Source organism: Pogonomyrmex barbatus, unplaced genomic scaffold (genome assembly GCF_055798465.1).
Source record: "Pogonomyrmex barbatus isolate J1 unplaced genomic scaffold, ASM5579846v1 scaffold3, whole genome shotgun sequence".
NCBI lineage: Eukaryota > Metazoa > Arthropoda > Insecta > Hymenoptera > Formicidae > Pogonomyrmex > Pogonomyrmex barbatus.
In genome coordinates this window covers 5,448,857-5,470,165 of record NW_028297127.1, presented here as the reverse complement: position 1 = coordinate 5,470,165, position 21,309 = coordinate 5,448,857, and the positions used below count along the sequence as shown (strand labels likewise).

At 26.0% G+C, this 21,309-nt stretch overlaps 4 protein-coding genes across 7 annotated transcripts in view; 3 read left to right on the top strand and 1 right to left on the bottom strand.

Annotated features, from left to right (window-relative positions):
* The window catches only part of LOC105423285 (agrin), a 433,811-nt gene that overhangs the window by 176,216 nt on the left and 236,286 nt on the right, over positions 1–21,309 (bottom strand). The gene's annotated exons all lie outside the window — the stretch shown is intronic.
* LOC112552330 (uncharacterized) lies at positions 3,146–5,263 on the top strand. The gene is made up of 3 exons (XM_089079250.1): positions 3,146–4,748; positions 4,847–4,933; positions 4,998–5,263. The coding sequence occupies exons 1-3, from the start codon at positions 3,702–3,704 to the stop codon at positions 5,091–5,093; spliced, it is 1,230 nt and encodes a 409-aa protein (XP_088935376.1). The 5' UTR covers positions 3,146–3,701; the 3' UTR covers positions 5,094–5,263.
* LOC148935953 (uncharacterized) lies at positions 12,772–14,325 on the top strand. Its single transcript, XM_089079339.1, has one exon. It carries the CDS (start codon positions 13,149–13,151, stop codon positions 14,292–14,294), a length of 1,146 nt encoding a protein of 381 aa, XP_088935465.1. The 5' UTR covers positions 12,772–13,148; the 3' UTR covers positions 14,295–14,325.
* LOC148935952 (uncharacterized) lies at positions 14,450–21,272 on the top strand. The gene is made up of 2 exons (XM_089079338.1): positions 14,450–19,548; positions 19,708–21,272. The coding sequence occupies exons 1-2, from the start codon at positions 18,463–18,465 to the stop codon at positions 19,846–19,848; spliced, it is 1,227 nt and encodes a 408-aa protein (XP_088935464.1). The 5' UTR covers positions 14,450–18,462; the 3' UTR covers positions 19,849–21,272.

The following is a 21,309-nucleotide window of genomic DNA, read 5'->3' as shown; positions in this document are numbered from 1 at the left end:
GTGTGTGTGTGTGTGTGTGTGTGTCGCGTGCACATACACACATTCACACATATATCAATAAATTTATTTTAAATTATTTTGAATCTATTTTTAATATAAAAATAATAAGAAATTGTTTAAATACAGTTTGAGAATTTTTTTCGAAATAATATCAGATTTTGTTCCAGAATAATCCCAAGTTTAGTAACACCGATATAAAGAAAATTAATTTTTTATTTGGTTAATGTCATATTAACTATAATAATTATAATAACCATTAATTGTAGCAATTATATTTTATTCCATTTGTCCTAGACATTAAGGAAAATAATTGCCGATCGAAGAGCATTATGATTATTTTATGACTAATACCTTAAGTATTGTTTCAATATCGAAACCGTTTGCAGTTTTCAGTTGAAATTTGATGTATAGACGTAGAGACGAAGATTCCATCTTATATAATACATCTATTATAAAAAGAAAGAACTTTAATAGTCCAAAAATCCATTAATGTTTAATCAGTGATTAATTATTTTCGGGAAGAGTAATCTATGATATAAGTTGTTATATTCGAATTCTGATAATGTTTTATCTATTATTAAAGTTCCAAGAACGTGTCAAGTGTAACGTGTAGAAACTATTCCATGCAATGGATTTTCAATCCTTAATGTATCCTTGCTTCACCTTCTGTATAATATTTTCGGAATATTTCCGTACAAAATCAATGGTTAAATTTTCGAAATTTGCAAACAGCGCTACATTCTGTCTACTGTTATAATGTGTATATTTTGCATTTATGATTTAGTAGTGCTCTACCATTGACATTATGATCAAACTCTTCAAGTATAGAAATCTATCTGCAACTCTTGAAAATAACATTTTTTTACACACTTAACAGTTGTGGTTGTTGTGCTCATTTCAAGTGGTCCACAGATGCACCTGCTCCAAACCATAATGAAAACTTCTTCGAAATTGCCACCCGAATCGTATCGAAAATTGTCTATAATGATCCACTAAAGATATTTTTGGCTTGTTTTTTTTAGTTGGACACATGTCATTATATCACATCTTCGTTGTGTATGGTAATTTAAACGAGTTTTTTGTGCTGTATTTCATCTTATTGGTATTTCAGATGGATATGCTATATATAAACTGCGTTTATGTATTAAAAGTCTGTTTTAAGGAAATTAATATAAATCTGAGTCTATAAGAGCTGATGGTAAATGACGAATCTTATCTTTCGAGACAGACCTATCATAGGCATAAAAATTCATTTTTGCTGACAGAAATCAAGACTTTGAAAGAACAACAACTGATGATCAGCGAGGCAGTGCAGATGCTTAATACGATTTTCAGTCTACCTCTCCTTACTACTCATAATTTTGACTTTCGTCGAGATTACTTTTATATTGTACTACCATATAGTGCATTTGAAAGTCAAGATGTTATTAAGCAATTTGAACCACCAGTTGTATATTGTTGGGTTATAACTGTCATATATTATTGTATAAAAATAATGTTAATAGGATGGGCTTATGAGATTGGCATGAATGAAGCTATAAAACTCGGTAATAGTGTTCACAAAGTGCAAAACAGTATTATGGATAAACAAATAAAAGATGAGAGGTAATTGAAATATTAAAATTTAACTGTCTGTTTTTCTAAAATTAATTTATTTATTAATATATTCTTTGCATGTATTTAAATTTGTAATGTAATTTTTTACAGTTACAGCTGTTTTCTTTGCAAATATTGCATCGCAAAATTACATTCTCTACAAAAAGTTTAATTGATACGTTTCTTACTGCGGTGGATTATTTGCTTCAATTAATTATAATATGTATTGTTTCTATCTATGATTTCAATTGTAGATAATGGGTAATATTACTACATATTAATTTTAGTACAATTTTTAATTACCGAACACTCTTGCAATGAAAAATTTGCAAATTATGTTACATAAGAAAAAAAGTTAAAAAAAATTATTATATAAAATTAATTAAATAAATATATTTTTAAATCTCTCTCTGTTTAACATCTACGAAATATATGCATACATAAAAATATATGTAAAAATACGGAGATAAACTTTCATATGTTAAGATTAAGTAGCAAAAATCTAATATATTTTGTTTTCTTATGTGTATTCATAAATTATAATAAATAAGCCTGTAAAATGCTATTAATGTTGTTTTGATCTCATTAAATAATTGTTACTGTTTTTTTTATTATTAAGATCATATAAATCTATTATAATAACCATAATAATAAGTTATAATATTATATTAAGCTAGTATAATTATAAATACATAGAGAAAAAGAGTAAAGTATATAATATACATTCCATTCAAATAGCATTTAATAATATAGATTCAAATAAAAAACAAAATTAAGCTTTATTTCAATATGATAGCAATTAGTAAAAATTATAGCAATAAATAGTGCAATAAATGTAAAAAAATTAATTTCTTAAAAATATTATATTATATAATATATATTATATAATACTTAATAAAATTTTAAGAACCGCTGAAACAACTTGTTAAATATTTTCTTATTTTTCGAGTTTTTTTTGTTAAAGATGATTATACGAAATTCTGTTAAAAAATGTTATCGATAAATTGTCATGATAATATTGATGCTTTCTGCTTATATTTTTCATTATATGCTATAAAAAAATAATATCTTTGAATTTTAACCATCTTATATATAGTAATAAGTAGTTTAGATAATATAGATATATAAACAAACGCTAAAAATTTCATGAAAAAGATTGCATAGATAAATTTTAACTCTTTAGATAAATAGTTAGATTAATCCTAATCAATAACATTATTCTTACAATTAATTTTATTATCATCACATTATATACTATATACATATACTTTTACATCAATGTCATTGTTTTTCAAACCAGCATAATTTTCAAATATATTGATACGAAATGTAAAAGAATTAAGTTTAATTTATTATGTTTTAATAAACTTACAAAATTTTATACAATTATGATTATAATTAATTATATAATGTGTATGAAATGTGTAAGATAATATAGATGATCTTACTATTAGATGACTTTAATTGAAATAATGAATTGTTAACTAAAATTTTACATAAAGAATTATATCAAACATTATAAAATATATAAAAAAATTAATAAGTTAGAGTAAGTTAAAGTAAAATTAGTTTAATACATTATTAATTTACATATCATTAAATCAGAATCATTTTAAGTCTATTTTTACTGCATAAGAAATTATTTAATTAAAGTTTCAGAATTTCTCTAGGAATAACATATTAGATTTTGTTTAAGAATGATTTTAGTATCTTATTAACTGATATGTAATAAATAAAAAACGAAATAAAAAAGAAATTAATCCTTCATTTTATTTTTGATGCTATATTATTCATAATAATAGGTTGCAGCAATTATACTCTATTCCATTTATTCTAGACTCTAAGGAAAGATAATTGCCGATCGAAGAGCACTATGGTTACATTATGACTAACACCTGAATTCTTAAGTATAGTTTCGAAATTAAAATCGCTCGCAGTCTTGAACTGAAACTTGTCAGATTAAGAGAAACGAAGAATCCGTATTATATATTTGTTATAAATAGAAAAATTTTTTTATAATAAAACTGACATTAATGCTAACATGCTATGAGAATAATTTTTTAATAGTGTACTCTATAAACTGTTGTATATGAATTCTACTGATAATGTTCTGTCTATTATCAAAGTTCCGAGAACGTGCTAAGTACGAGTGGAGAAAATGGAAACTATTTCATGCAACAGATTTTCAATCGTTAATGTATCCTTGCTTCATCTTATGTAATATTCTCGGAATATTTCCATACAAAATCAATGGTTCAACTTTCGAAAATTCCAAACAGCGTTACATTCTGTCTACCGTAATAATATGTGTATTTTGCATTTACGAGTTGATAGTGCTCTATATGATTGATATTAGTAAAACAATAAAATACAAAAGTGTACCTGAAACTCTTGAAAATAACATTTTTTATATACTTAGTGGTTTCTCTGCGATTGTTACATACGTTACGAGTGGTCCACGAATGCACTTGCTCCAAAGCATAATGAAAATATCTTCGAGATTGCCTCCTGAATTGTATCAAAAATTGTCTACAATAATCCATGCTAAAGATATTTTTGGTTTTCTTTTTTTAATTACGCAAATGTCATTATATTATATCATGATAGATATGGATTATTTACTCGAGTCGTATTTCGTCTTGTTGGTATTTCAGATGGATATGCTATATGTAAATTGTGTTTGTGTATTAAAAGCCTGTTTCAAGGAAATTAATAAAAATCTGACAAATCTGCAAGAGCTGATGGTAAATGATGAACCGCGTCTTTCGAGGCAGACCTATCATAAGCAAAAAAATTCATTTTTGCTGACAGAAATCAAAACTTTGAGAGATCAACATTTAATGATTAGCGAGACGGTACAGATGTTAAACAAGGTTTTCAGTCTGCATCTCCTTGCTACCATAATTTTGACTTTCGTCCAGATTACTTTTCTATTATACTATGGTATAGTGCATTGGAAGGTTGAGATGATATTAAGCAACTTGAACCACCAGTTCTATGATATAATGTTGATTATATCTGTCATATATTATTGCATAAAAATAATATTAATAGGATGGACTTGTGAGACTGGCATGGATGAAGCTATGAAAATTGGCAGTACTGTTCACAAAGTGCTCAACAGTATTACAGATGAGCAAATAAAAAATGAGGTAATTAAAATATTAAAACTTAACTGTTTTTTTAAATTATTTTGTTTATTAATATATTCTTTACTTTGTATTTAAATCTGTAATGTAATTTTTCACAGTTGCAGCAGTTTTCTTTGCAAATATTGCATCGCAAAAATATATTCTCTACAAAAGGTGTAATAATTGATGCAATGCTTCTTACTGCAGTAAGTAATTGACTATTTGTTTTAATTAATTAAGTATTGTTTATATTTATGATTTTAATTGTAGATGGTGGGTAATATTACTACATATCTATTAATTTTGGTACAATTTTTAATTGCCGAACACTCTTGCAATGAAAAAATTAAAAACCATGTTACATAAACAAAAAATTAATAAAGATTATTATTAAAAATAAATTTAAAAATTGATTAAAAATTGATTAAATACGTATATTTTGAAATATTATGTGTACTCTTTTTAATATTAGGCAAATATATACATATATAAAAATATATATGTATATAATGTATACATATAAACATAAATATACATATAATATATGAATACTGAGAGAAAATGTTGAAGAAATGGCATACATTTTAATATAAAATAGCAAAAATCTATTATATTTTGCTTTTTTATGTATATTCTTAGATTATAATAAATAAGCTTGTAAAATATGTCACTTTGGATTTATTAAAAATATATTGTTATTGTTATTATAAAATTATATATATATATATAAATCTATTATAATGTAAGTCAATATAATCTTAAATCCACAAAAGAAAATTAAGTGCATAATATATATAATACATGTTTTATTCAAGTAACAATTTAATAACATAAATACAAATGAAAGACAAAATAAGCTTTGTCTCAATAACAATTAAAAAAATTTAACAGTGAATAGAATGCAAACATAAAAAAATTATTTTTTTTTAAATATTATTCATAATAAAATTTGGATTATATATTTCAAACAAACATATGTATACTGAATATTTCAAATATAATTTTTGATAATGTCTTATGATTTGTTTTGGAATTATTAGTGATAATTTATTTATACAGCGGAATGTGCAAGCAGAATGTGCAATGAATACACCACATTCGGATGCATATCAAAGAGCTTTAAATTTTGATCGAAATTATAATTTTTTTATTACATTAACGACATTATAAATTTTGATTATATTTTTTAATTCTTTTTAAGATAAATCTATAAGAGAAGATCTATAATATAAAATTTGAAGACCAATAAGATTCTTCTCTTAACTTTATACCACAATTTCAAAAGACACTCCGCATTCCATATATTTTTAAGAAATAAATAGCTACAGAATATTATATGTTTTATATTGAATTATGAATAGAATATTCGAATTATAAAATAAAATAAAAAACGTTTTGTAGATTTAAAATTCATGATAACCTCTTTTTAATATTTTTATATACAAACTGACTAAAGGGATTACATTATAAAAAAAATTATATGTTGTTATTTAAACAAATAATATTTATGAAATCTTTGCCCCATTTGTAAATAAATCGATATCAAAATGTGTGATTTCTTTAGCGCACGATTTTCAATCTAAAGACCTAAAGAAAAAGAAAATGAGTCTCATAATTGTACTCAACACTAAACTGGGATTATCAACTTTACTTTTAAAATCAATCAATAGAATCACGGAGAAACATTATAGATGTAGAGACTTTAGTCTCACTTCGTTCTCTACTACTATTACTATTAATAAAAACATTAAAGAATTTTTAAATTACTGATATAGATATTATAACATCAATATTTTTTATTTTACATTTGCATACATTACAATAACTGCATCATTATCAATATATATTATATCTCAAGAGAGACACGTAGTAATTGAAGCGTCATGGTTACCTAAAGAGTAACAAAACCTTTTATTTAGTTGCTCAATACAGCAATTGTTCGCAGTTTTAAAGTTAAACTTGCCAGGTGTCAAGCGACAATGAAAATTACATTGTACATTTGTTAAAAGACAAATTTAAAGATTAAGTGTAGAGAAATGCATTAGTGCTAAAATATATTGCTAAATTTAGATTGTATAATTCTATGATTTAGATTGAAATTCTTCATAATATTTGGACATGTTCAGTTATTCATCGAAAATTTAAAAACGAGCTGAAAGCAAAATGGTGAAAAACTGGTGGCTGTTTCACGCTACGGATTTTCATTCTTTGATGTATCCTTGCTTCATCTTGTGCCGCATTCTGGGAATATTTCCGTATAGAATGAATAATACAACTTTCAAGTTGTCCAAACCGTTATTCATTGTATCGACCATCATTGTGTACGTTTGTTGTATTCGCGTATTGATAATGATATATGACTTGAACACTTCTAGTAGAATGGACATGACAGACATGCCCAAAAATATCGAAATTAGTTTCTACTACGCACTCAGCAGTTTCATAGCAGTAGTCACGCATATTTTGAGTGGTCCACGAATGCGTTTACTTCAGGCCATAGAGAAGATCTCATCAAAACTTCCCATGGAATCGTATCGAAAGTTGTCCTGGTTGATCCACGCCAAAGATATATTTGATGCCATTTATATATTTTTAATTTCAACATCAATTTTTATAAATTCTGATATCTTTCTCACGTTTTCCGTAATACATATTAACCTAGTAGTATATCAAATAAATATGATGTACATTAATTGTGTTTGTCTATTAAAAGCATGCTTCGAGAGAATAAATGACAATTTGGTAAATATGCAAATGCTCGTGGTTAATAATACAACCCATCACTTGGGATTGATCAATCACGACCAAAGAAATTCTCTGCTGCTGCAGAAGCTCAAGACCTTGCAAAAGCAGTATCTCATGATTAGCGATACAGTGCAGATGGTGAATATGAATTTTAATCTACAGCTTATCGCAACTATAATTATGACTTTTGCTGACATCACTTTTCACTTATACTATTACATACTGGCGCAACGAGAAATTGTGATAATAATGCCTGTTAAAAAACAAGTCTTTTACATATATCTTGTTCTGTTCATGCTGTTCTTTTTTACAAAGATAATATTAATAATTTGGGCTTGCGAAAGTGGCAAAAAACAAGCTTCAGAAATCGGCACTTCCGTTCATGACGTACTTAATTGCACCAGTGATAAACAAATCAAAGATGAGGTATTAAAACATTTAACATAATTTTTTCATAAACCAATGCTTATATATGTCCAATATACTTATACATTGAACAAAAATTGTTGTGTTTATCTAATCCTATATTTAATTATTGTGTAATCGGACATTATAGTTGAAGCTGTTTTCCTTGCATATATTGCATCGCAGTAACATATTTTCCGCTAAGGTTTTTACTGTGGATGCGTCATTTTTTGCCTCAGTAAGTGATTGATGTTTTTAATTGTATTAACATTTAATTGTATTAACTAAATGCAAACTTTTTAATATTTTAATAATTTAATATTTTCTTTTTAGATAGTGGGTAACGTTACAACGTACTTATTAATTTTAATGCAATTTTTAAACATAACGAATTCTTGCAAGGCAGAAATGACGAACGATTAAGTCTAATTAAAATATATAAGCAACTAAACAAATAAAAATATTCAAAAATATAAATATTTTCAAATATATATAAATATATATTTTACTTTTTTGTCTATAGTACGTAACATCACCACATGTGAATCTTAATGCAATTTTTAAACATATCGAAATATTATAGTGAAAAAATGACATAGACTATTATGTATTTTCATCTTTGAGCCTCATTTTTTAGGCTTTCATAGATATTTCTTTTAAAATTGTATTTACGAGTAATCATCCAATCATTGTTGACATTACTACTAATAATAATATTAACAATAGTTTTATAATAATGGTTTTATGATGATAAATCGCAAACTGTACAATGACATTATTTTATTAAAAAATCTAGAGAAGCTGAAGAAAAATATTTTCATAATTTGTATTGTATTAAAAATGATTTTTTTATCATTGTTAGAAAAATATAATCATGAAATGCTATGCAGTTGTATAAAATGACTTGTATACATTTATATATATATATATATATATATATATAAAAGTTTAATATTTCATTTATTTATACTGTATCATATAAAAATAATAAAAACGTTTTTTAGAAATATCATTAAAAATAGATTTATTAAATATAATATATAAATGATATTTTAATTCTTCTTCTATTAAAATTAAAATTAAATATAAATTAAAATTAAATATCTAGCCGATATCAGTTACATATCGACACCTGTTCGATCACGAAAGGTGATTCGATTATTATCGAACCTGTATATAGATCTAAAGTTATCTTAAAGAAAAAATTACGTAATAGATAAGTTTATACATATTTTTGAAAAACAACAATATTAATTATAATTTATTTATTATAATTATAATTTCTATACGGCAAATGATTTATTTTGTTTTGTGTATAAAAATATCAATATATAACTTTTAAGAAATAAATAGTTCACGTTTAGTCTACAGCTACAGATATACGTTTTATATCTGAATATGACAGAATGAAATATTAAATATCTCGTAGATTTAAAATCTTTGATTGAAACATTATTTTAATACTTTTATATATACAAATTGAATAAGAAAATTATATTTTGTAAAAAGGAATCATATAATGTCATTTAAAAAAATGGTATGTACAAAAACATTTCGATAATGATGCTATTTATAAATAAATCAATATCATAATTATGTGGTCTCCTTACTGCGGCTGCAAGTTTTCTGAGTTCAGGATCTAGAGGGAAAAAGGATGAGCAGTTTCTGTAACATGTAGCTTGCCAAAGGATGGCAAGCTACATAACACTAAATTGGGACTGAGTTTACCTTAAAATCAATAAAAGGCTACAGAGATATTTCTTAGATCTAGGTAACATTGGGGACTTTAATCCCATCTGCTTCTTTGTCATTACTACTATTACTAAAGATATTATTAATAAATCTAAGCTATTGAAATAGATATTATGCAATCGATACTTTTTGTTTCTCATTTGCATACAAGAGTTGACCTATTGCTGATATTGCAATAACTGTGTATCATTATGATATATTACATTGCATCCCAAGAGAGACATAGCAATTAAAGAGTGTCATGGTTACCTAATAAGTAACAAAATGAGTAATTTTGACTTCTACTTCATTACTGAATACAGTACTCATTTGCAGTTTTAAATTTAAACTTGCCAGGTATAAGTGAAGAAAACGAAAGTTTTTTATTACATTGCTCATTTATCGTTAAAATACAAATTCAAGGATTACATTTAAAGAAACATACACATTCTAATATACAAATATATAATAAATTAACTTTAGATTGTGTAATTCTATAATTTAGATTGAGATTCTCTATAATATTTGGATCATCATGTTTAGCTTTTTAACGAAAATTCAAAAACAAGCTGAAAGCAAAATACCAAAAAATTGGCGGCTGTTTCATGCCACGGATTTTCATACCTTGATGTATCCATGCTTTACTTTTTGCCGCATTCTGGGAATATTTCCGTATAGAATCAACGCTACGTCTTTCGAGATTTCCAAACCGTTAGTCATTTTATCAGCCATCATTGTGTACGTTTGTTGTATTCGCGTATTGATAGTGATATATAATGTAAACGTTTCTGGAAAAATCGACATGGCAGACATACCCAGAAAAATCCATTGTAACTTTTATTATGCGCTTAGCATTTTCATAACAATAGTCACGCATATTTTGACTAGTCCACGAATGCATTTACTTCAGACCATAGCGAAGATCTCATCTACACTGCCCACGAAATCGTATCAGAAGTTGTCCTGGCTAATCCATGCCAAAGATATTTTCAGTTTTCTTTATGTACCCATATTTATAATAATACTTGATACTAAAATAAATGTCGACGTTCTTTTCGCATTTTCTATAACGCACATCAATTTGCTAGTACTTCAAATGAACATGATGTACGTTAATTGTGTTTGTATATTAAAAGCATGTTTCAAGAGAATAAATGATAATTTGATAAATATGAAAACACTCGTGATTAATGATGCGAATCACTTGGGATTGATTAATCACGAGCACAGAAGATCATTCCTGTTGCTGAAGCTCAAGGTTCTGCAAAAACAGTATTTCGAGGTCAGCGATACAGTACAGATGTTAAACATGATTTTCAGTCTACAGCTTGTGGCAACCATAATTATGCATTTTGGTGACATCGTTTTTAACTTGTACTATTACGTATTGATGCAACAAAGTATGTTCATAATACCTACAGAAAAACAGCTCTTTCACAAATACTTCGTCATGTGGATGGTATTCTTTTTTATTAAGACAATCTTCTTAACGTGGGCTTGCGAAACTGGCAAAAAACAAGCTTTAGAAATCGGCACAATCATTCATGATGTGCTTAATTGCACCAGTGATAAGCAAATTAAAAACGAGGTAAAAAGAACATTTAACATAATTTTTTTTTATTAACGTGTCTAATATACTTATACAACTTTTATATAAACTTGTACAAAATTATTGGCTTTACCCAATTTTGTATTTAATCATTGTATGATCGAACGTTATAGTTGAAGCTGTTTTCCTTACATATATTGCATCGTACTAATACATTTTCCGCCAAGGTTTTTACTGTGGATGCGTCATTTTTTGCTGCAGTGAGTGATTGATTTCATTTGATTGTATTAATTAGATATCTTAGAATATAATTAGAATCTTTTAATATTTAATAATCTTTTGTTTTTAGGTAGTGGGCAACGTTACAACATACGTGTTCATTTTAATACAATTTTTAAACATCATAAATTCTTGCAACGAAAAAGCGATACACAATATTATGTTTTAATTAAGGTCTAATTAAAACAGATATCTAAAAATAAACAGATATCTAAATAAAAGTATTTTCGAATATTACTTATAATTTTGTCATCATTGCTACTAAAATATAATCACTGAATATTTGGTAGTTATATGAAAAAATTTTACATATATTTAAAAAGATGTAATAAATCCTTATAACTCATATACATATAGACACATTATGATATATGTATATTACATAATATATAAATAAAATATTAATATTTTATCTATTTGTATCGCACAAAAAGTAATAAATATATTTTTTAAAAATATTATTCTGAACAAGTTATATTCGTCAAATATTTAATCTAGTTTTTAATTTGTTTAAATTAAAATAAGAACAAATTAATTATGAAGTTGATGTTAATTTTAGGTTACAAATTAAACTTATATTTATATATGCTGAGTATACAAATATGTAGGTATACTTAATATTTCAAATTATATTATAGATAATAATTAGATAATAATTTTCTCTGTTATGAAATTTTTAAAAGTACAATTTTTTTTTATCGTTAACTAATATCTTACAAATTTCTATTTTCTAGGTAATGATAAATGACACTTGCATATAATATATAAATATGTAATTCTTTTTTAGAAAAGTGATGCAATTTATTATATATTAAAATAATATGTTTTGAAAAACAATTACATTTTTTACACTAATTAATTCATTTCATTATTTTGTGCATAAAAGTATCAAAGTACGATTATTAAAATTAAATGTCAGTTTATAAAATATTTTATGTTTAACAGAATAAAATATAAAATATCTCCAAGACTTAAAATTTTTGATAATTTTTTCTTGGTACTTTTATATACAAATTAATTAAATGGATCACATTATACAATAAAAATCATGTAATGTCATTTAATAATGCCCATAAAAAAATATTGACATAACGTCGTTTGGAAATGCTTTAACATCATAATTATAAAGCCTTCTTAAAACTCCATAAATTTTATTTATTTTTTTGAATATGTTATTTTGTGATATCTAAGAGTTTGAGTGCATTTTCACGCCATGTATAAAATATTTCTACTACATGGAACATGATAAATAAAAAAATTAGTCGTTGAGACATATTATTAATGGATCTTTTAACTATTGATATAGATAATATACTGTCAATATTTTCTGTTTTGCATACGTATACAAGAGTTAATATATAATTGATACTGCAATAATCGTGTATCATTATGATATATAACATTGTATCCCAAGAGAGACAATTGAAGAGACAATCGAAAAATACTATGGTTACTTAACAAATAACAAAACAAGTAATCTTGACTTTTATCTAGTTGCTCGAATAAACAACTGTTTGCAGTTTTATACTAAACTTGTCACATAAGTGACAACGAAGCTTACATTGCACATTTCTCGTTAAAAGACAAATTTAAAAATTACATTTAAAAAGCACGTGTATTATTGCTAAAATTAATAAGTTTTAGTCTTTATAAGTTTCAGTTTTTATAAGTTTGTGACTTAAATTGAAATTTTCTATAATATCGAGATCAACATGTACAATTATTTATTGACAATCCAAAGACAAGTTAAAAACAAAATACCGAAAAACTGGTGGCTATTTTACGCCACGGATTTTTATTCCTTGATGTACCCTTGCTTCATTTTTTGCCGCATTCTGGGAATATTTCCGTATAGAATAAATAATATGACTTTCAAGTTGTCCAAACCGTTATTCATTGTATCGACCATTGTTGTGTATGTTTGTTGTATTCGCGTATTGATATTGATATATGACATGAACATTTCTGCAAGGAGTGATATGATAGATATGCCTAAAACTCTCGAACGTACTTTCTACTACGGACTCGGCAGTATCATAGTAGTTGTCACGCATATTTTGAATGGTCCGCGAATGCGTCTACTTCAGACCATAGCGAAGATCTCATCAAGACTACCTACGGAATCGTATCAGAAGCTTTCCTGGTTGATCTATACTAAAGATATTTTCAGTTTCTTTTATGCAGCTATAGGCGTAATAACATTTTATAGCATAGTTAATTTTAATTTTTTTCTTACATTTTCTCTAACGTACGTCACTTTGCTAGTACTTCAAGCGGATATGATGTATGTTAATTGTGTTTGTATAATAAAAGCCTGTTTCAAGAGAATAAATGACAATTTGATAACTCTGCAAAAGCTGATGGTCAGTGATGCAACTAAACTCTTTGAGTTGGTCAATTACAAACAGAGATCTTCGTTCCTGCTGATAGAACTCAAGGTCCTGCAAAAGCAGTATTTGACGATCAGCGATACAGTACAAAGGCTAAATATAATTTTTAGTGTACAGCTTGTCGCAAGCCTGATTATGAATTTTGGCGACATTACTTTTAACTTATACTGTTATGTAATGATGCACCGAGAAGGTTTATCAACAATCTCTTTTAAACAACAACTCTTTTACGAATATTTCGTTTTAAGCACGATGTTTTTTCTTGGAAAGACAATATTGATAATATGGGCTTGTGAAAGCGGCAAAAATCAAGCTTTAGAAATCGGAACTACTGTTCATGATGTACTCAACTGCACTAGCGATAAACAAATCAAAGATGAGGTAATAAAATATTTATTTTATAACATGATTTGTATTCTTTCTTTTATGAAAGTCCAATGTGCTTATAGAATTTTTATATATTTTTAAAATTAATTGTTGGATTTATCCAATTTTGCATTTAATCATTTTTGAATATTACAGTTGAAGTTATTTTCCTTACAAATATTGCATTGCGATAATACATTTTCCACAAAATGTTTTTACTGTGAATGCATCATTTTTTGCTGCAGTGAGTAATTAATTATTTAACTGTATTAAATATAATTTTTTAAATATTTTGTTTTTATTTTTAGATAGTGAGTAATGTCACGACATACTTGTTAATTTTAATACAATTTTTAAACATGATGAATTCTTGCAACTGAAATGCGACAAACAAAGTTACAAATTTTAATTAAAACAGGTACTTAAATGTAAATATTTTCGAATATTACTAATATTTGTTACTAAAATATAATTAGTAAATGTTTGTACAGAGATTCTTCTATGTGTATGTAAAAAAATAAATCGTCTCAAATAATGTCTTGTATTTTGTTTCAGACATACTAGCAACTGTTACGTTTTCAATAGGGCCATGAAAAGGAAAATGAAAGATACAATGAATGTACCGATACTCCCATTATTAAAAGGTGAAAATAATCGCTTAAAAATATTATCTATTTTCTGTTTGTATTGATTATATTTCAATAGTTATTTTTTAATTATATTGACTAACTGTTCCCGTTATCCGATTTCCTTTAACATCTTTTAATATTAAATTCGTAAATAAATAAAAAATTCTCTTCTAATTTTTGCGTTACGATTCCAAAACTACTTCCACAACAGTGATTGTCTCGGTATCACAAATATTATAAGAAATAATAAAAAATTATAAGAAATAATAAAAAAATATAATAGTAATTTTCATTTCATTACAGATATTAAAGTAGAAACTCAATGATTAATATGTTGTTGATTTTATATTTATACTTGTGTAATACATGAGTGTAATTGTCATGCCAATTGCTAATTCCAGAAATTTTCTTCAATATAAAATTATAAAAACACGATTTTTTTATTTGCTAATTACAATGTCACAAAATTTTTATTATTTTGTGTAACAAAATAGATTTATACATTTATAGATTTACAGATTTATAAATATTACGCATTACATACACACGAGAGCACGCATGTGTTATTTTCGAAATAATCAAATATTCTGGTACATTTTTTGCATCCTATATAAAATATATATGGAATACGACGGAAAAAATTAATTGTTAAGAAACTACTAGATAAATGGATTCTTTAACTACTGATATAGATATTATACAATTGATATTTTCTTTTGCATGCATGCAAGAGTTGATATATTATTAGTACTACAATAATTCTATATCATTAGAACGTATAACATTGCATCCCAAGAGAGATATACGACAATCGAAGAGCGTCATGGTTACTTAACAGACAACAAAATAAATAATCTTGACTTGTATTTGCAGTTCGATATAACAACTGTTCGTAGTTTTAAACTTAAACTTGTCAGGTATAAGTCAATAGTGAAGATTATATTATTCATACTTAAAAGACGTATTTAAGAATTACGATTTAGAGAACTACATGCATTACTGCTAAAATATATTTAGATTGTAAAACTTTTTAGGCCGTATAAGTTTACGATTTCTGACGATTGGAATTCTTTATAATATTTCGTCATGTTTAATTTTTTAATGAAAATCCAAAAACAAGCGGTAAGCAATATACCGAAAAATTGGCGACTGTTTCACGCTACGGATTTTTATTCTTTGATGTATCCCTGCTTCACATTCTGTCGCATTCTGGGAATATTTCCGTACAGAATCAGTGATACAACTTTAAAATTATCCAAACCGTTATTCATTGTATCGACCATCATTGTGTATGTTTGTTGCATTCGCGTATTGATAATGATATATGAGTGGAACATCTCTAGTAAATTGAACATAATAGACGTGCCCAAAATTCTCGAACGTAGTTTCTATTACGGGCTCACTACTTTCATAACAGTGGTCACATTCATTTTGAATGGTCCACGAATGCGTTTACTTCAGACTATAACGAAGATTTCATCAAGATTACCTAAGGAATCGTATCACAAGCTATCCTGGCTGATCCATGCTAAAGATATTTTTGGTTTCTTTTGTGTAATTGTAACCAGCATAGTATTATATGCCAAAAAGGATTACGATATCTTTCTTATGCTTTGCATGATACACATCGATTTGTTAGTATTTCAAATGGATATGATGTATGTTAATTGTGTTTATATATTAAAAACTGATTTCAAAAGAATAAATGACAATTTGTTAACTTTGCAAAAGCTAATGATTAATGATGCAGCCAAACCCTTTGGATTGATCAACCACAAACAAAAAAGTTCGATCCTGCTAAAGAAGCTCAATATCTTGCAAAAACAGCATTTAATGGTCAGTGATACAGTACAGATGTTAAATACAATTTTTAGTCCACAACTTGTCGCAACTATAATTATAAATTTTGGAGAAATCACTTTTTGTTTATACTGGTGTTTTGCAATGCAACAAAAAGATATGTTACAAGTTAATTTGGGAAAAGAGTTTTTTTACGAAAACTTTATCCTCTACACGTTGTTCTTTCTTGGAAAAACGATATTGATAGTCTGGACTTGCGAAAACGGCAAAAATGAAGCTTCAGAAATCAGCACTACTGTCCATGACGTTATTAATTGCACCAGCGATCAGCAAATAAAAAACGAGGTAATAAAACATTAAACATAATTTATATTTTTTAAATTTTATTTAATTGCTTATGCAATTTACATATAAACAAAAAGATTATTGGATTTATATTCCCCTATTCTGTAAACATTTTGCGATTGGACGTTACAGTTGAAGCAATTTTCCTTGCAAATAATGCATCGCGATAACACATTTTCTGCAAAGGTATTTGCTGTGGATGCGTCATGTTTTACTGCAGTGAGTGATTAATCATTTAAATGTATTAATTAGATGTAGATTTATTAATATTTTTAATTTTTAATTTTGTTTTTAGGTAGTGCATAATGTCACGACGTATGTGTTAATTTTAATGCAATTTTTACGCATGACGAATTCTTGCAATAAGAATACGGCAAGCAATGTTACAGTTAAATAAAACAGATACATAAATAAAAATATTTGCAATTATTATAAATATTTCATTCATCATTGTTATTAAAATATAATCACAAAATGTTTTGTATTTACATAGTGATATATTGATTTGAATTTATATGTAATGATATATGATGATAAAAAACTATAACAAAGTTGTATCATGCATGTACATATATGTATGTTTGTATGTGTATATGTATTATTATGTGTATGTGCATGTGTGCGTATCTAAGATCTATCATATTTATGTTCGTGTAATACCTGAATGTAATTGCGATTACCAGTTGCAATTTCAGGGATTTTCTTTATTACAAGATTATAAGGACACATTTGTTCTTTTTGCCAAGTATAATCTCACAGAATTTTTAATTTTTTATGAAACAATTAAATTTATAAATTACATTTGTATTATATGTTATAAACCATACATGTAACAATCAACATACATAAAATGGTCAAGAATAAATATAATATGAATTAAATCATTCATATTATATCTAGATTAAAAATAATCTTTTAGTCTCATTTGTTACAATATTAGTACTATTACTGTTATTAGATCAAATATATGATAAAAACAGTAAATATTTTGCATGCAGAATGTAAAGATGAGCTTGGAGACATTGGAGATATGATTATTAAGAAATAGATAATGATTATAAATATTCTTAAAAGCGCCAGTGTTTATCCACATGGATATTGTATAAAATTCTGCAGTTTCATATGTATAATTTGATAGGATGTATCGACATATTAGTCCTTTATGTAGAAAGAAATGACAATATTATTCATCGAAAAATGTCATAGTTACATTACGCATAACAAAGTATCCTTTTAGTCTCATTTAGAAATAACAATTATTCGCAGTTTCAAACTTGAATTCGTCGAATATACATTGACGACAAGAACATTATATATCACTTTATGCATTTTCCAAGATAAGAGTGAAGAAAAAAATAACAAAAAGACTACATTTTCCAAGACAAGAGAAACTATCACAATCTTATCAATGCAAATATGGACTAATTACAAAATTAAAAATTCATAAAATATTGTAAATATAATATAACGATTTCTTCCGTAAAATATTGTTAGTCATGTTCAATTTGTCATCAAATTTACAAACACAAGAAAAAAACAAACAGCAAAAAGAAAAATGGCGACTGCTACACGCCAAGGACTTCCACTCTTTGATGTATCCCTGCTTTACATTCTGCCGTATTATAGGAATATTTCCGTACAAGATTAATGCTTCCAACTTTGAAGTTTTAAAATCGCGCTATGTGCTATTGGGTTTCATTACCTGGATCTTCTTTATTTCCGGAGGAATACGACTATATAATGATTATACGACTGGCGTCATTATAAATGCCAATATCTGGTATTTACCTACAATTCTTGAAAATGATTGCTTACTTCTGTTCGGATGTTTCATTATGATTATCACAATAAGCTTAAGTGGCCCGCAAATGCGATTAGTTCAGAGCATACAGAAGATTTCTTCAAAATTGCCTCCAGAATTCTATCAACAACTATCTAGATTGATCCACATAAAGGACATCATTGGATTTCTGTATATAGCCGGACTTATATCGATAATTATTTTTTCGAGTCCAATTAGTTATTTAATAATTTCTTTGCATAAAATGTACATTAATCTAGTAATATCTCAGATAGATATGCTGTATGTAAATTGTGTTTGTGTATTAAAGGCTTGTTTTAAAGGAGTCAACAATAACTTGATTCATATACAAGAATTCATGGCAAACGATAAACCACATATTTCTAAAGTGATTTATCACAAACAGAAGAATCAATTCCTGATAATGGAACTCAATGCTCTGAAAAAGCAGCATCTAACAATCAGCGATACAGTACAGAATCTAAATACAACCTTCAGTTTGTATTTTCTTGCTACAATGATCATAACTTTTATTACATTGACTTCCTCTCTATATTACATCATAATGATTTGGCGATGGAAAGATTTTTTAACTATACATTTTAAAATATCTATTTTGGTTAAAATATCTATTTTACTTTTTTTACACGCGATATATATCTTTATAAAATTAATACTGATAGTATGGGCCTGCGAAACAGGCAAAACTGAAGCCTTGAAAATCAGCATTTCTATTCATGACGCGCTCAATAGGATAACTGATGAGCAAATCAAAGATGAGGTAATATGATAAAAAATTAAATTGATATATTTTCTAAAAATGTATTTATATGTTTAATGGAACAAGACCACTTTTCTTGTATCAAATCTATTGAATTTATAGCTTTTAGTATCATTTTAGTATTAGTTTAGTATTAATTATTATATTTCTCTTTTACAGTTGCAACTATTTTCTTTGCAAATATCGCACTGCAATAATACGTTTTCTGCGAAAGGTTTTTCTATAGATGCAAAGTTTCTCGCAGGAGTAAGTAATTTATACTTAAGTAATTTATATTTAGGGATTATGTATTTTAATTAATAAAATGTTTTGCTACAAATGTGCTGCTTATTTTTTTAATTTTGTTTTCAGATAATCGGTAGCATTATCACATATCTATTGATCTTGTTCCAATTCTTTAACATATCTTGCAAATTAACTGACATTGTATAATCTAATTAAGAAGGAATATAGACAAATAAAAATTTTTTAAATATTTTTTCATTATTGTAAATAAAATTTAATTAATATTGTATGTGTATCTGTATATTTATATGGAGATATTTAAATATATAGAAAAAGAAAAGAAAATGAAGAAGAAGTATAAAATGAAGAAGTATAAAAAAGAAAAAGAAAATAAAAAAGAAAAGAAACTATAGAAAAAGTAAAAAAAGTATATAAAAATGTGTATATAGGAAAGTATATAATGGGATGTTCTTTTATTTATAAATGTTTATGCCTCATTAATTATTGGAAATTGAGTGTACTGATACATCAATGTACTGATACATCAATTTACTTACTTCAAACAGATATGATATACGTTAATTATATATTAAAAATGTATTTCAAGAGAATAAATGGCCAGTTGATAAGTCTGAAAAAGTTCGTGATTAATGATGCGGCTCATGTCACTAAGTTGACCTATAACGAGAAAAATTTATTATTGTTGATAGAGTTCAAAACCCTGCAACCGTATCTAATGATCAGCAATATAATTCAGATGTTGAAAATGAGATGATAGCTTTCAATTTACAATTTCCCGTAACCGTAAATCTGATTTTTGATCAAGATTATTTTTAATTTATATTATTACATAATACTACAATGAGAGTGTCGATATTAGAAAAACAGTTTTATTTCAAATATTTTATCATAAGTATTATGGTATTCTTTCTTTCTTAAAAATACAGTGTTAATAGTGTTGGCTTGCGAGATTAGCAAAAATCATGCTATAAAAATCGGCACATTCATAATATGCTTAATTGTAACAACAATAAGCAAATCAAAGACGTTAATAAAAAATTTTCTATAATTTATATTTTTCTATAAATGTGTCATGTGCTTACACAATTCACACATTAAAATTATTGAATTTATATTCCTCAATCCTATATTTAATCATTTTGCAATGGGATATTACAATAAAAGTTATTTTCCTTGTAAATATAATATTGTTATTATATATTTTCCACCAAGATTTATAAACATATCACTTTTTGCTGTAGTGATTATTCATTTCATTGAATTTAATTAATTGAATTTGGTTTTTTAATATTTTAATTTTGTTTTTAAAAAGTAATGTTACGGTATACTTGTTAATTTTAATACAATTTTTAAATACGACGAATTCTTGTAAAAGAGAGACAATATTACAATTTCATTAAAATCGATATATTAATTAAAATAGCTTTGAATATTATAGATATTATAGCTTGAATATTAAAGATTTCTTTTATTTCATTTTTATTACAATATTATTATTATACTTTTGTACTTTTA

What these genes read in the sequence shown, in the direction of transcription:
- LOC112552330 (XM_089079250.1), top strand. Translation starts at nt 3,702, where the DNA reads ATGTTCTGTCTATTATCAAAGTTCCGAGAACGTGCTAAGTACGAGTGG. An exon ending in ATGAGCAAATAAAAAATGAG is followed by an intron (nt 4,749 to 4,846) that starts GTAATTAAAATA and finishes AATTTTTCACAG; the next exon opens with TTGCAGCAGTTTTCTTTGCA. An exon ending in ATGCAATGCTTCTTACTGCA is followed by an intron (nt 4,934 to 4,997) that starts GTAAGTAATTGA and finishes TTTTAATTGTAG; the next exon opens with ATGGTGGGTAATATTACTAC.
- LOC148935953 (XM_089079339.1), top strand. Translation starts at nt 13,149, where the DNA reads ATGTACAATTATTTATTGACAATCCAAAGACAAGTTAAAAACAAAATA.
- LOC148935952 (XM_089079338.1), top strand. Translation starts at nt 18,463, where the DNA reads ATGTTCAATTTGTCATCAAATTTACAAACACAAGAAAAAAACAAACAG. An exon ending in ATGAGCAAATCAAAGATGAG is followed by an intron (nt 19,549 to 19,707) that starts GTAATATGATAA and finishes TCTCTTTTACAG; the next exon opens with TTGCAACTATTTTCTTTGCA.